Source organism: Rhinopithecus roxellana, chromosome 8, assembly GCF_007565055.1.
Source record: "Rhinopithecus roxellana isolate Shanxi Qingling chromosome 8, ASM756505v1, whole genome shotgun sequence".
Lineage (NCBI taxonomy): Eukaryota > Metazoa > Chordata > Mammalia > Primates > Cercopithecidae > Rhinopithecus > Rhinopithecus roxellana.
In genome coordinates this window covers 41,167,153-41,182,458 of record NC_044556.1, presented here as the reverse complement: position 1 = coordinate 41,182,458, position 15,306 = coordinate 41,167,153, and the positions used below count along the sequence as shown (strand labels likewise).

General features: G+C 53.4%; 1 protein-coding gene and 1 long non-coding RNA gene across 13 annotated transcripts in view; one reads left to right on the top strand and one right to left on the bottom strand.

Annotated features, from left to right (window-relative positions):
- Positions 1-15,306, bottom strand: part of ARHGEF2 (Rho/Rac guanine nucleotide exchange factor 2) — a 57,641-nt gene that overhangs the window by 26,813 nt on the left and 15,522 nt on the right. For 4 of the 12 annotated variants that reach the window (XM_010368096.2, XM_010368097.2, XM_030936564.1 and 1 more), the window contains exon 1: positions 6,951-7,185. In XM_010368096.2, the coding sequence (XP_010366398.1) occupies positions 6,951-7,013 (63 nt within the window). In that variant the 5' untranslated portion in view covers positions 7,014-7,185. Of the gene's footprint in view, positions 1-6,652; positions 6,757-6,950; positions 7,186-12,028; positions 12,123-12,390; positions 12,490-13,319; positions 13,360-14,265; positions 14,384-15,306 lie in introns of those variants that run through there. The other 8 variants (XM_030936566.1, XM_030936568.1, XM_030936569.1 and 5 more) reach the window with 5 other exon arrangements.
- Positions 7,296-12,578, top strand: LOC115899185. The gene is made up of 2 exons (XR_004058876.1): positions 7,296-8,049; positions 12,043-12,578. It is a non-coding gene; the product is annotated as an uncharacterized LOC115899185 (long non-coding RNA).

The window sequence follows — 15,306 nt, the reverse complement described above, 5'->3', positions numbered from 1 at the left end:
TCCACACCTGACCTCTGCCCTTTGCCCTCCACCCTCCCCCTGTGGCATCCACAAACACTCATCTGTTCGACCAGCTCAGATGGAGTGGCAAATGGAGGGAGAGGACTGGGGGAGCCAGAGAACAGGGTCTCTAGTGGCCCTTCCCCTCTCTGGCATCAATGTTCCACAGACAGCCCTGGTACTCTGGGCCCTGCCTCCTCCATCTCCCAACACTCACCCTCTCTCGAAGTGACCCCTGCTCTAGGTGGGCCAGCAGCGGGCAGCAGCCACAGCAGCAGCACATCCCAACACAGGCACTGCCCAGCAGCAAGCGGACCTGGCACTGCCTAGTGCTATTGTCCCGGAGGTCGCCTGTGCCCGCCCCAGGGCTCGGGCTTCTGAGGATGGAAGGACACAGGGCCTGCTTACCAGTGGTGCCTGCTCCAGAGGTGGAGTGAGTGGGCTTGTTTGGTTCTTTGTCCTACTCTTTTCCAGGTATTCTTAAGATAATCACATTGGTCTCCCATTTACCCATGCCCAAGTAGGACAGCCCTTTACCTCCAAGACCCAATCCATTCACCAAGAAAAAGGGCTCATTGCTCCACAATCTGTAACACCCACTGCAATGCTGAGAGGCCCCTCCTTTGCTCTCCAGCATCTAGAGACATTTTTTTTCTTTTTCTTTTTTTTTTTTTTTTTTTTTTTGAGACAGGGTCTCACTCTGTTGCTCGGACTGGAGTGCATTGGCATGATCATGGCTCACTGCAGCCTTGATCTCCCGGGCTCAAGTGATCCTTCCATCTCAGCCCTCCAAATAGCTGGGACCACAGGCATGCATCATAATGCTCAGCTAATTTTTTAATTTTTTTTTTGTAGAGACAGGGTCTTGCTATGTTGCCCAGGCTGGTCTCAAACTCCTGGGATCAAGTGATTCTCCTGCCCCGGCCTCACCAAAGTGCTGGAATTACAGGTGAGAACCACCACGCTCAGCCCTGGAGTCATTCTGTCTCTTTCTCACAAATCCCATGGGAAGTCCTTCTTGCTACACACCTTCATCCACACTACTGCTACATCAAGGATAAAGAAAGAACATGAAAGCCCTTACCACAATACCTGGTATACAACAGGCACCCAATACATGTCTCAAAATGAAAGAAAAGGAAGGAAGCAAAGAAGCAAGAAAGGATGTATAGACACCAAGACACAGGGTCTCAGAAGCACCCTGGCTCCTACTCTGGGAACCCTCTTCCTTCCTTATCAGAGCTTTAAAACCTTCTGTCTCTTCTTGTTTCTCCTTTTTCCCTCCTCCTGAAGGGCTCTAAGTCATTCTCTCCTATTTCCTTTGAGTTTAGACCCTGAGGGTTTCCTCTGGAAGTCAGAAGACCAACCCCAAATTTCCTTCCACTGTCATCCCAGATCTCAGTCACTTTTGGGAAAGAAAGACGGGGCCGGGCTGGGCGCAGTGGCTCACGCCTGTAATCCTAACACTTTGGGAGGCCAAGGCAGGCAGATCACTTGAGGTCAAGGGTTTGAGACCAGCCTCGGTCAGGTCAAGACCCCATCTCTACGAAAACCCCATCTCTATGAAAAATACAAAAATTGGCCAGGTGTGGTGGTGAGTGCCTGTACAACTTAGGAAGCTGAGGCAGAATTGCTTGAACCCGGGAGGTGGAGGTTACAGTGAGCCAAGATCACGCCACTGCACTCCAGCCTGGGCAACAGAGTGAGACTCTGTCTCAAAAAAAAAAAAAAAAGGCTGGGCGCGGTGGCTCACGCCTATAATCCCAGCACTTTGGGAGGCCAAGGTGGGTGGATCACGAGGTCAGGAGATCGAGACCATCCTGGCCAACATGGTGAAACCCAGTCTCTACTAAAAATACAAAAAATTAGCTAGGCGTGGTGGCGGGCGCCTGTAGTCCCAGCTACTCAGGAAGCTGAGGCAGGAGAATGGCGTGAACCCGGGAGGCAGAGCTTGCAGTGAGCCGAGATGGCGCCACTGCACTCCAGCCTCTTTTTGAGACTCTGTCTCAAAAAAAAAAAAAAAAAAAAGAAAGAAAGAAAGATGGGAGCAACGGCAGAGGGCATTGTGGATCTCTACTGAAAAGCTCAAAGGCAGACACAGTCTCCCTTCTTCTCTCCACTTTGTCTCCCAGGCTAAGGGATGAGGAAACAGTGACGTACATGAAGGGGAAGGCAATGCCAAGGCTAGGACTTTGGCTTCCTGTGCTCCCAGAGGGCAGCAAGGCCAGGCAGATCTACCCAGGCAAGGTAGAACTTCTCCAAGCAAGCCCTAAGCTCTCATCTTTTTCTTTTTTTTTTTTTTTTTTTTTTTTTTTTTTTTTTTTTTTTTTTGAGACGGAGTCTCGCTCTGTCTCCCGGGCTGGAGTGCAGTGGCCGGATCTCAGCTCACTGCAAGCTCCGCCTCCCGGGTTTACGCCATTCTCCTGCCTCAGCCTCCCGAGTAGCTGGGACTACAGGCGCCCGCCATCTCGCCCGGCTAATTTTTTGTATTTTTTAGTAGAGACGGGGTTTCACCGTGTTAGCCAGGATGGTCTCGATCTCCTGACCTCGTGATCCGCCCGTCTCGGCCTCCCAAAGTGCTGGGATTACAGGCTTGAGCCACCGCGCCCGGCCTCTTTTTCTTTTTTTAATAATAGATTTTTAAAACTTAGTAGTTTTGTAGAGATGAGGGCTCGCTATGTTGCCCAGGCTTGTCTCAAACTCCTGAGCTCATGCGATCCGGCTGCCTTGATCTTCCAAAATGCTAGGATTACGGGTGCGAGTCACTGTGCCCAGCTCTCTCATCTGCCTTTGCTTCTCTCTCAGTTATGTCCAAATCAAGACTTCTGGGAGAGTCACAGAGTACTCAGAATCACCTCTCCTCCAGCTGCACCTGGCAGCAGCCCCTTCCCCAAGGTGGTTACACCTCTGTCCACACCCTTTGTAAAAGTGACCAGAGAGCCCGTGGAGTGTTCCACTGGGATTCGAGTCACCTGTGGCTCAGCCCCTGGACAGCAGAGGTGCCGTTGGCTATGAAGGGCACTGAGTCCTGGAGGAGGAGCTATAGGGCCGGGAAATGAAGACGTGAGGGATTGCTGGCAGTGGGACTGAGAAGAGGGCTTGGGGTGGTCTCAGCCAGGCCCTGCTCCTTTATGAGCTTCCCGGGACAAGATGAAGACAGGAGGCTGAGGGGAAGGCAGCCAAATGGAAACACTAATGCCAAAGCCAGAAACTACACAGAAAGACATCACTGCACACACAAAGGCACTTAATAAATGCTTGCTTAGTGAATGAAGATGAGACACTGGCAACGGGGGTGGGTATGGGTGAAACAGAAGAGGGGTGCTAAGGGCCACAGGGAATAAATCAGGTTAGGGACCCTGAGACCCAAGCATCCTGGACCCCAGCCTGCCCCCTACCCGGCCACACCTGTCAGGCCAGGAGAGAGAGACAAGCAGAAAGAGGGGGGGGGTAGCGATGCAAACAGACAGGCATTTGTGCAAGTGAACAATAGCTGTGCCAGGACTCCCTGCCCTCCTGGCACAGGGCAGGCCGGCTGGGTTGGGAGGGGGGCAGCTGCTGCCTGCAACCCCACCCCCACCCTCTCCCAAGGAGACATAAACAAACCCGGAAGGGTCCAGCCAGCTCCTCTCAGCCTTTTCTCTTACCAGTTTCAGAAATCCTGACCAATCTGCTCACTCAGCTCCTAGATGATACTTCCAACCAGAAACTGAAGCTAAAGATGAAGTACTTTCTCATGGCCAGAGAGCACGAACCCCTACTTTGCTGACCACTGTTCAAAACAGTGGCCCAGAGCATCTGGGCACAGACATAGGAGGGCAGGCAGGCAGACAGACACACTGACACACCAGCACACCAGTAACATGCACACAGGGGATGTACACATTCACATCTCTCCCCTCCTTGATTCCAAGGTCAAATTCCACAGCCAGAGTGGCTGAGATCAGACCTCACTGTAACTCCTCTGGTCGGCCTCAGCAGGTCCTTCTCTAGGCCCTGTCAAACCTCCTGCAAGTTACTCAGTGACTTCCCTAAGCTTTAGACTCCCTTCCCCCATCCTCACTTCTCCCCTCCCCCTCAACTCTCTCCCTAACCTCCACGACCCCTAGAATTTTTGTCTATGTCCCCAGAAGCCTCAGCCACCAGGAGGACCCCCTATTCTTCCACTCTCCTCCAACACCGTCAGCCCTCTCAGCTCCCTCCTCGGCTCCCCCAACCCTCTCCTCTCCGCTGCACTCCTAGTCCTGCACACAAAGCCGGCCACCTCTCCACTCCTCAGAACAAAGAGATAGTCGCTCTGCACACTCCCCACTCCACCTGCCCACCACAGAGATTCCAAGGAGACCCCCAGCCTCCACAGCCATCCCTAGACCTCTGGTCCCTGCTTGGCAGAAAAGGACCCTTTGTTCTAAGGGATAGGATGGTTGGGGTTTGGGAAAGGAGAAAGGGAAGAACAGGGGGCTAAAGAGAGAAAGGGGACCTGTGAGGTCTGGGGCTTGTGGAGGTAGGAAGTAGAGTAGAGAGAACTGAGGAGGTGGAGGACTGAAGACAGCCTGGGAGAACAGAAATGGAGTGGAAAGAAAAAGGAAGCATGGAGGGGGCTACACAGAGAGATCCTGTGAGTATGGGACAGAGAAAGGGGCAGGTTAAACTTACATTCCTCCTCCTAGGAGGAGCTCCCAGGGAATGAGGCAAGGAATGGGGAAGGGCTGAGGTGTCAGGGCTTAGCTGTGACCCATCCCCCCAAGGAGGTAGCAGGGGAGACCATCTTCCTCAAATAATGTCTTTTCCAGCGGGTGCCCCTCTACTTCCCACCACAGTATAAAAAGAAAGGAGACAGCTGGTGTGCTGGGGGGAGGGGGAGAGGGGATCCAGGGTTTGTTGGCTAAGAACCAACTCCCCCTTCTGTAACCACAGTTTTCCGGAGGTGGCCCTCCCCTTCCGATCGGCCCAAACTGACAACCACCCTCCTCCTGTGGTCTCTTTGCCCTCTCAGATCCACCCACTCAGCCCCCCACTCCCCGCTGCCAGCCAGATTCCCAAATTACCCACCCCACACACCCAGCCCCCATGGTAGAAAGAGCCAGTCCCCTCACCACCAAAAAGACAAAAACAAAAACAGAGCATGAACACCCAGGTGTCTGACCTCCCAGCTCTCCACAATAATGGAAAAGGGATCCCAGTATCTACCTGCCCCCCCAGAACCTCTCTCTATACCCCCTAGCCAGGTCTTCCCCCAACCGGCTCCCCCATGGCTTTCCTTTTTAGGGTGGAACCAAATTTCCGTGGTTTCAAAAAACCTCTCCCGCCCCCCTTGGCTCTACTCCAGGGTCTCAGCTCAAACGGTTGAAAAAATAAACAGACTTTGGAGCTGGGGCCTGGCCTGGCGCAGGGCTGTGAAGAGCCTGTCTGCTACCCCACTGTTCCACCACACGTCAGCCACCTCACCCTGGCCCTCTGTTTGTCTTAGGCCCTACTCAAATCCCCCGTTGCTTTCCGGAGAGCAAAATCTAATCCCAACCCCCGAAAGAAAGTCTTTTTAAAGCTGCCTTCCCTGGCCCTCCACCCCCAACCCAGGATGGAACCTCTGCTTCTCCCAGTTTAGCATCAAGACAGGTAGCCTGGCTAGGAACCAGCAGGGAGGTGGAGGGGAGGGCTTTCCATCACGCTTAAGGACTCCAGAGGGGTACTGCTCCCTTGGCTGAAGACGGTGATCAGCATAGGCTGGCACCAGGGTAGGACACGCAGGTCGGAGAGAAGCCAGAGATTAAACCAGCTCTGGGCTGGGACCTGGCCTTTCTGATAATGGGTACAGTGCGGGGGGGCCCCAAGGAGCTGGGAGGTACTGTCTGCAGGCACCACCTTCCTTTCAGCTCTGACTTATTCACCTGCAAGTCAGCTTCATCATTTCCTGGGGTCTGGGTGTGGAAAGGTCAGGGCATTTGGGAATGCGGCTGGTACAAAGGCAGGGATAAAGGGTACTTGGAGAGGAGTGGCCAAGAGGTCATAATGGGGGAGGAGTGTGGATAATTATACACCCGGACTCATGAAATGCTAGGTGAAGGGACCCCAAGACAAGCAGATAAGAGAATGAGAGTGCTGGGGGAGGAGGAGGAAGGTCAGGGAACACAATGCATAGTGCCAGGTGGGTCAGCCTAAGGGTTTCAGGTTGGGAGAAAGAGGAGCTAGGAGGCTGGCGGGGCAGATAGGGATGGAGGCCCTATGTTCCAGGCAAAGTGCTAAGGATGGAGGAAAGGATCCCAGCTACACAAAGACCTCTGCTCCCTTCACCTAGAGGTGATGGCTTGGGGGAAGTAAGCCGTCCCTCGGCCGTCCCGACCCCTGCCACCCGCCCACCCAGAGGGGAGAACTGAATCACAGCTGGAAAGTCCATTTGCGAGGAGAGGAGGAGCTGACTTTTGTCTTGGAGAGGTGGTGGTGGTGGTAGGAGGAAGCCGGGAAACCACCCCCTCCCGTCCCCTCCGCCGGATGGCGGGGACAAAGGGGGAACGACCAAGCCAGCGACTGGGGGTTGAGGGGGGTCGCTACGCCAAGGCCAAGCCGGTAGGACCCGGGGGGAGAGGAGGTGCCGGAGCTTCCACCGCCCCCACCCCCGGGACACACACCTCCCTCTTCCTGCTCCGTCCCTTACCGGAGCAACTTTCTTTCGAGCGGCCTAAAGCACTCGGTCCCGCTGGCTCCGAGGCGACCAAGCCCAGGTCTGCTCCGCTCCCTTCTGGGATCCCAGCACCGTCGCGTCTGCCGCTCCCCCCACCCTTACCCACTTGCTCGCAGTCCCCACCCACCCCGTCCCGCCGCTTGCCGATCCACCGCTCCGCCCGATTTTGGCGCCCAGAAAGCAGACGGGGAGGCAGGGGATGCACCGCGGGTGCCGAGGTTCGGGGAGCCCCCGAGGACCGCGGCGGAGGGAGAGGGGTTTCCGAGCCCACCTTGCTCGCCAGCTCTTTGCTCCGGTCGATCCGTGCCCGCGTGAGGGATTCAATCCGAGACATAATCGGACTGGGGGACCAGGGAGGACACGGCGCGGACCCCGGCGTCCGGCTATTGTGGGGGGAGGGCGGGGGGAGGGGTCCGGCCCGCACGCGTTGGTCTCGGGGACAGGAAGTCTGACTCCCCTCGCCCGGCACCCAGCACCAGTTCCTCAAACCCTAGTCTCCTCCCCCGCCCAAGCTCAGGAAGGGGGGAGGCGGAGCGGAGGGAGGGCGGGGTGCCGGCGCGCAGGACGGGACGCCAGGGTTTTTGTGTGGGGGCAGCTTGGAGAGGTACGAGGGTCCCTAGGACAGGTTTGAGGGGCCCCACTGCCCATTTCCCCTCCAGCGCCTGGGGGCGCCCTCTAGCCCCAGATACCCGCCTCTTAGCTCTGCTTTTCCTAAAACCCAGCACAGCAGCCCTAGCCAGACTCAGGTCGGCCCTTTCCCCTCTCCCTTCCCCTTCTTCCCTTCTCCCCTCCCCCTCCTTTTCTCCCTCCCCCACTGCGTTACCTCAGTCTTTAAAGACCCGCAGGCAGGAGGATTCCTTCCGCCCCCAGCTCCTGGAGAACCCAAGACCAGTTCCTTCCTGGCCTTCGGGGTCCCATCAAAGCAGGCCTGAGCAGACTGACCCCTTTTACGATTGAGGCAGGTGTGGCCAGAGAGAGAGGAAATCAGAGAACTAAACGCTGGGTCTTCAGTACACGGGAAGGGTAGGATTCACTCGCAGAGGTCGAAGAATAGAGAGGAGAGAATTCTCCCACATGCCCCACGCTTCTGGGGCCTTCCTTACCCCACTCTGCCCATCCTCCTCCTAGCTCCGCATCTGCCAGCTACTTTGGGGGACTAGGTTGGGATTCTCCACTTTACCGAAGGCCTTCCATGTGTCTAACTCCAGTTCTCTCTGTTGCAAGTTAAGCCGAAACTGAAAGACCAGAAACCAGCCTGGCCTAGTCAAAGAAAGTTAGGGCCCAACCAGCCTCTCCACAAGAAGCAGGGTAAGGTGGGGCATTCATCTCTCTGGACCCTTTTCCCCAGCCTGAGCCAGCCGCCACTTTGGGTGAGTTTCCTGCTATTGGGAAAATTCCTCCTCCAGTCTAACTATGATCACTTACAATGAAGTTCATTTCTGCCTCTCAGGGTCTCCCATTTCTCAGGAGAAACTAGAAGCACAGAGAGGCCTGGGACAGAGCCTTCGATTAACAGGGTCCTGCCTGATTCTGGCCCCAAAGGGCATAGGAGAAGAAGGGAGGGAGGAGAGACCCAACCCAGATCCAACAGCTCCCTGCCCTGGCTCAGTAGTGGGGCCAGGCTGCAGGTTTCAAGCCCAACTCAGCACTCTCGTAGGTGCCAATTTTAGCCTCTGCCACTATTTTTGGGCTCCACTGCCTCACCACTGGCTGAGCTGGTTAGGCTCCTCACCCCCAGCACTACCCCTACACTGCCCCTCCGGCCTCCCCTCCTGCCTAGCAACTCCTTCTTCACCTCTTTCTTCACCCATTCCCCTGTTTAGAATCCTTAAATAGCAAAGACCAGGAAAAAGGGAGAGGAAATAAACCATGCCCAGTTCAGGCTAGATGAAAATTAGAAAGCAGGAAGGACTTTCCTAGGGCCATAGCTGGTTCTTCCTGGCTTGCACCTGCCAAGGATACCTGCCTACAGGGAGGGCGTAGGAACTCCCCCAAACCAAGAATCCTGAGGCTCCTGGCCCCAGAACTCCAGACTCACCTCACCTGAGGTGGGCAGCCAAGACTCAGGAATGTACTAAATTTAAAAACAGACAGCCAGAGGCTAGAATCTTGGCCTCAAGGCTCCACCCACGGGAGGCCCAGAGACAAGATCTGGGGTGGGACCTCAGCTTCTCTCCCAGGCCTGGGGCAGGAGAGTGCTGCAAGCTATCTTAAAGGGCCACACTCCAGCCTGGGTACCCAGGAAATGTAGAATTTGAACCCTGGGGTTTTTCAAGGGACCTCACGGTCCCTCAACTCAACTAAGAAGGTCTCTATGAAAGAAGAGGACCCGACCCTCCAATCCTTTTCTGTCTCCCACCCCAACCTTCAGTCTACTTTCCATCCCCCTGCTGTTACCCTACCCCTCACCCTATGCCCTCTTCTTCCTCTTAGGAGATGAATAACAAGGAAAGGGACTAGGGACAGGGTAAAGAAAAGTGTTCTGCCTTTAAAAACACCTGTGTTTAGTGAGCTTGGCCTGCAGCTTGACTCAGTTTCCGTTTTCTATATCCTCTTGAACAATGAACACTTTTCCCATCCCCTTGGTGTCACCTGCCCCCCTTTTCCAAGCCCCTTCTTCATTCCGGCCTCCCCTCTACTCCTATCCAGTGATATCTTCTGGATTTTCAGAAATAATTTTTTTAGATACACAAAAACAAACATTTCTACCAAGATCTAAAAATAGCCACCACCTTCTTTAGCCCATTTAACTTGACGAAATGTGTCCCTCCCATTTCAGGGGTAGGGAGGAGGTCCCAGGGAAGAACCTGGTTGCCAAAGTCTTGGCCAGTTGGTGAAGAGATGGGTCTCCTGGGGATACCCAAGCCCAAGCTCTACACTGTCCCAAGGTGGTTTGTTTTTCTTCTTTCTTCTATTGGTCTGGACCTTGTATATTCTGGGAAGAGGTGATTAAGGCCAAATTGCCTTAAGTGGCCATCCAGCCAGAAGCTGGAAGAAGGAAAGGATGAGAGGGAATGAACTGTTGTGTTAGGGCTATTGAGAGAAACAGAGGCAATACAGACCCAAAGCCCTGGGTTTCTAATATGGCACCACCTCTTATGAGCTGTGAGATCTTGGGCAAAGTAACTAACCTTTAAGTATTTGTCTGTAGAATTGAGATTGAAATACTTATCTTTGCCAGAATTGTTATAAGAATTAAATGGGCCGGGCGCGGTGGCTCAAGCCTGTAATCCCAGCACTTTGGGAGGCCGAGACGGGCGGATCATGAGGTCAGGAGATCGAGACCATCCTGGCTAATACGGTGAAACCCCGTCTCTACTTAAAAATACAAAAAACTAGCCGGGCGACGAGGCGGGTGCCTGTAGTCCCAGCTACTCGGGAGGCTGAGACAGGAGAAAGGCATGAACCCGGGAGGCGGAGCTTCCAGTGAGCTGAGAGCCGGCCACTGCACTCCAGCCTGGGCGGCAGAGCAAGACTCCGTCTCAAAAAAAAAAAAAAAAAAAAAAAAAAAAAAAAAAAAAAGAATTAAATGAGCTGACCCCTGGAAAGTGTTTCATCAAGTGTGCAATGCTACTCAAGTAGGAGGGACTAAGCCACTTCCTTCTCTCACTGCTTGACTGAGCTTCTCTCCAGCCCCACCCCCTGATGTTTACTGCTTATGGAGAAAGAGATTAGATGAAGCAGGCCCACATATTCATGAAGGTGGAAGGAAGATGGACCAGGAGATGGCGGAGAGGGAAACAAAGGAAGACAGGACCACAGACGTGGGGAGGAAAGGCTGAGCGAGGCAATGTCCTGACTCACTCTGGCACTTCCCTGTTCCCCATCTGGGCTCCAAAGTCTCTGCCCTCATTCCCCTTCACCAGGTTACTCAACCCTCCATCAGACTGTTAGGGCAAGGGTGGACAAACACAGACTAACTGGGATCTGGATGGCCCGTGGGCAGTACTGACTTCCCCTACCATTCCCACGGCAAGAAAAGGGGGTGATTCCACTAGCAGACTACCCTACCTTATAGTGAGACAGCCTGTAGGAAGGTGAGACTCAGACCCCAAGTTTCTGTTTTTGCTTTGTTCCCTCGAGATCTCCGTTCCCCCATGGGAGAGAAACCTCACTGTCCCACCTGTCCTCCCTTCCCATCAGCTTTCAGATTCTCCAGCTGCTCCTCTTCTGAGGCTCACCCAGTCTCATGCCTCCATCAGCCTCAACTCCCCACCCATGGCCTGTGGTGAGAGGTGCTAACAACATGACCTGCTTTCATTTTGACCTTCCCAGCCCACCCAGAGAAAAGGGAATCTTGGCCAAAAAAGGCTGGAAGGGGGAGAACCCTGGCACTGCGGGTGGGGCTGAGAGGAGCCCAGGCAAACTTACTGGTGAGAATCTCATGGCTCTTCAAGGTGAATATGATGATGACTTCCCTGGGGTTTCTTTCAATACTCAGAAGCCACCCCAAGTTGGAAAGCACATGCATACTTGGAGAGGCCAGGGGAGGAAAAGGGGGGCAGCTCACTCTGACAGTAAATGAAGAAAGTGGAAATGAATTCAAGGAGTAGGCAGAGCTCCCGGTTTCACTAGAGCCCAACGGTTTGTAATAAGGATGAGAACAATGTGCCTTCACTTCCTGGGATCAGAACAGCACATGGCCGCACACGTACGGGTATGCATGTGCTTCCATAATCATATACTTTCCCAGCTTCTACTCTGCCTGTGGTCTGATTTCATCTCCTTCAGCTGCTGTATCCACCCGTAAAATTATGAGTGTAAAAGCACTTAGCAAACCCTGATACTCTATGAAGAACTAAAAAGTAGTGCTGTAATTATTATCATTATTATGTCCAATGGTTGAGGTTTCTGCTGCCCACCTGTCAGCTATGTGAGGCCTGAAGAGAGAGAGGGCTAGGCCATTTCTCAGCTTCTGAGGTTCCTGGCCCTTTTCCCCTTCCAGCTGTCCACAGCTGACTGCTAAGCTGGAGGAGTAGGGGAAAGCAGAGAAAAGGTGATTTGCTGGGACACAGAGACACAAGCTGGAAGAGATAGCATGTGTTCCCTTAAAATTTGAAGCATTTGGCTGGGCACAGTGGCTCACACCTATAATCCCTGCACTTTGGGAGGCCGAGGCAAAAGGATTGCTTGGGCCCAAGAGTTAGAGGCTGCAGTGAGCTATGATCGTGCCATTGTACTCCAGCCTTGGAGACAGAGACCCCCTCTCTTAAAAAAATTAAAAAATGGAACCATTGCTCTGAGTTTCTAATAGGGGGAGTGGTGGGAGGTGGCGATGGTGGGATGGGAGAAAGGGAACTGGGGAGGGCAGTGGGTCCCAAGCCTCCTGCTTCCCCAGCTGACTCCTACCTTGGCCTTTCCAGTCATTCCCAAGAGGAAGCTGAAGGTCCGTCGCAGGGAGGAGCCTGCCCAGGTACCTGAATGTCCTTCCAGCTGGCTGCAGCTGCAGAGAGAAAAAGAAGACATGAGAAGATGGAGGTAATGCTGGAAATGAAGAAAAAGATACTTCCTGAGAGATGCTGGATGAAGGATCCATGACCAGCAGAGCCAGAATGGGAAGGAAGAAAGAGGAAGGACTGGGAGAGAAAGATAAGCCCCCATCCTGACCTCCTAGGACTTCCTGGATGTGGGCATTTCAGCTTCCCAAGCCCCTCTATTTAGGAAGAAAACTCCAGGCTCCACCCAGATAAATACAGACTCCTCCTTCCTACCTAATCCAGGCTCAGGATGGGAGGCCCAGTCTCCTCTCTCATGCTGCTCCCCAACGGAAGTGGTATGGGGTGGGGGCTCTCCCGAGGGGCATTTTCTCCTCTCAGAACAAGAGCCCTGTGTACGACCCTCTCTGCTGTTTGGAGAAGGCCTCTGGGCCTAAAGCCAATAAGGACTGAATTTCCTGGGATTTCATCAGCCCCATCCCATGAGCTAATCCCAAACCCAGAGCCAGGAGGATGTGTCAGCTAGAGATTTTCAGGACCACAAAGCAGAGCCTGATATCTTAAAGGGACCATTACTTGCTTACACATCCACACTGTCTTAGAGGGCTGACCCACTCTAATCAGGCTTCAGCCATAGGAGCCAAATAAGCAGGTGCTGATTTTACATGCTTATTTACATAGTTATTCAAATCTCCCAGCCTCCACCTCCAGACGTGAACTCTGCCTTCAGGCCCTGCACTCTCTGCTGGGAGTTCCACAGCCCTTGCCCAGCCCTCCTTAGGGCCAATCCCCATTGGTCTGTTATCTGAGCCATCCTAAACTGATCCATGGTCCTTGGTCACTGTCCCTAAGACTGTTCAACAGTCTATCTGCCCTTTCACCCTATACCACTGACAACAGCAAGCAATTCCCATGCTCTGTTATTCAGTGGACACCCTGTGCCCTGGATACTCCTTTTCTTTCCCTAATTTCTCCCCCGGTCTCACACAGCTACCGGGAACCTGGTGAGCCCACCCAAACCAAAGAAAAGAGGGTGAATTCTATGCAGCTCAGGGAAGGATATTTGGAAGTCTTAGATCAGAAATGTTAAGGGGAGGAATGATTCAGGAAGCAGGGAGACCCCTGGGGCTACAAAACCATGGCCTAGACCTTATTGCTCTTCCCCTATAGGGGCTTTTGAAGGATTCTGAGTTCCCCACACTCACCGTTTCCTGAGGTCAATGGCAGAGGACTGGGATAAATTCCCTGCCAACACAAAAGGAGACGAAAAGTGTCTAGCTAAAGCCAGACAAAGGCGCCCAGGGCTTCCTCCCCCACCCGCTTCACCTGGATCAGGTTCCCAAGCTGCAGGTGCATGTGACGCCATTCCTGAGGGCGGGCAGTGGGCAGCAGGGAGAGAGGGCGGGGTCTAAGCAGGGCAGAGCTGAAGAATTTAGGAGCCATGGGAACATAGCACCAGGGTTATCCAGGGGAACAGAGCACCAGGGTCATTTGGAGACTGTGGCTGAGAGACTGATGTATCAGAGGTTTCACCCAGAGCTCCCAGTACTCCATCTGAGGACAAGGTACATTGCAGGTAACTGTCCTCCATCTCTGGTGATAGGGGAGGCTGGAGAACCTCACTATATCCTATGTCCGCTTTCACTGGTAGGAGTTTCAGAATGCCAAAATCCAGAATTCAGATTGCTCATTTGAATAAAGCCATTCTGAGGCCAGGCATGGTGGCTCATGCCTGTAATCCCAGCACTTTGGGAGGCCAAGGCAGGTGGATCACTTGAGCTTAGGCGTTTCAGACCAGCCTGGCCAACATGGTGAAACCCTTTCTCTACTAAAATACAAAAATTAGCTGGGTGTGATGGCGTGCTTCTGTAGTCTCAGCTACTCAGGAGGCTGAGGTACTAGAATCACTTGAACCCAGGAGGCAGAGGTTGCAGTGAGGTAAGATTGTGCCACTGCACTCCAGCCTGGGTGACACAGTGAGACTCGGTCTCAAAAAAATAATAATAATAATAAAGCCATTCTAGGGATTCCAAGGGTATGTGGTTAAACATAATCCAGGACATCTGAACCCTAAACAGCTAGCTCTGAGGAGTGGCAACGAGATGTACAGGGGAAGGGGCCACCCCTGCTTTGCTCCCTACTTTTGCTCACCATCTGGATCCGACCAGTCCAAGAGACAGTTGATGCCACTCATGGATACAGACTTGGAAAGCATGCCAGTGGCCGAGTGGTCCGAAGGGCCAGCAGATGGATGACAGGAATCCTGGCCCTGGAATCACGTCAAGAGTCCTCACACCAAGGGCAGGCTTCATCTGTCCTCCCCTCATGCTCTTACTTCCCCACAGCTTGGCCCCTCTTCAAATCCAGGCCTCCCACCCCTTTCCAAAACCGATATTGGGATATTGCACTTTTTTTTTTTTTTTTTTTTTTTTTGAGACGGAGTCTTGCTGTGTCGCCCAGGCTGGAGTGCAGTGGCGCGATCTCGGCTCACTGCAAGCTCCGCCTCCCGGGTTCCCGCCATTCTCCCGCCTCAGCCTCCGAGTAGCTGGGACTACAGGCGCCCGCCACCACGCCCGGCTAGTTTTTTTTTTGTATTTTTAGTAGAGACGGGGTTTCACCGTGTTAGCCAGGAGGGTCTCGATCTTCTGACCTCGTGATCCACCCGCCTCGGCCTCCCAAAGTGCTGGGATTACAGGCTTGAGCCACCGCGCCCGGCCTTGGGATATTGCACTTTAAATAGTTGGGAAGTTGCTCCTTCTGTTTAGCAGTCATTATTCTGTTGCAGTTCAAGCCCAGGCTTTCTTAGTATATAGAAGTATCTAAGGAGAGAGATTTACCCTGAATGGTTTCCAGAGATGGCAAACTCAACCCATAGAGGCCAGCCAGGTAATGAAAAAAACAGGCAGGCCTGGTGCAGTGGCTCACACCTGTAATCCCAGCACTTTGGGAGGCTGAGGCAGGTGGATCACTTTAGGTCAGCCTGGCCAAAATGGTGAAACCCCATCTCTACTAAAAAAATACAAAAATTAGCCAGGCATGGTGGTGTGCGCCTGTAATCCCAGCTACTCAGGAGATTGAGGCAGAAGAATCACTGAACCCGGGCTGTGGAGGTTGCAGTGAGCTGAGATCATGCCACTGCACTGGTGCAACAGAGCAACTCAAAAAAAAAAAAAAAAAAAGGCCAGGCACGGT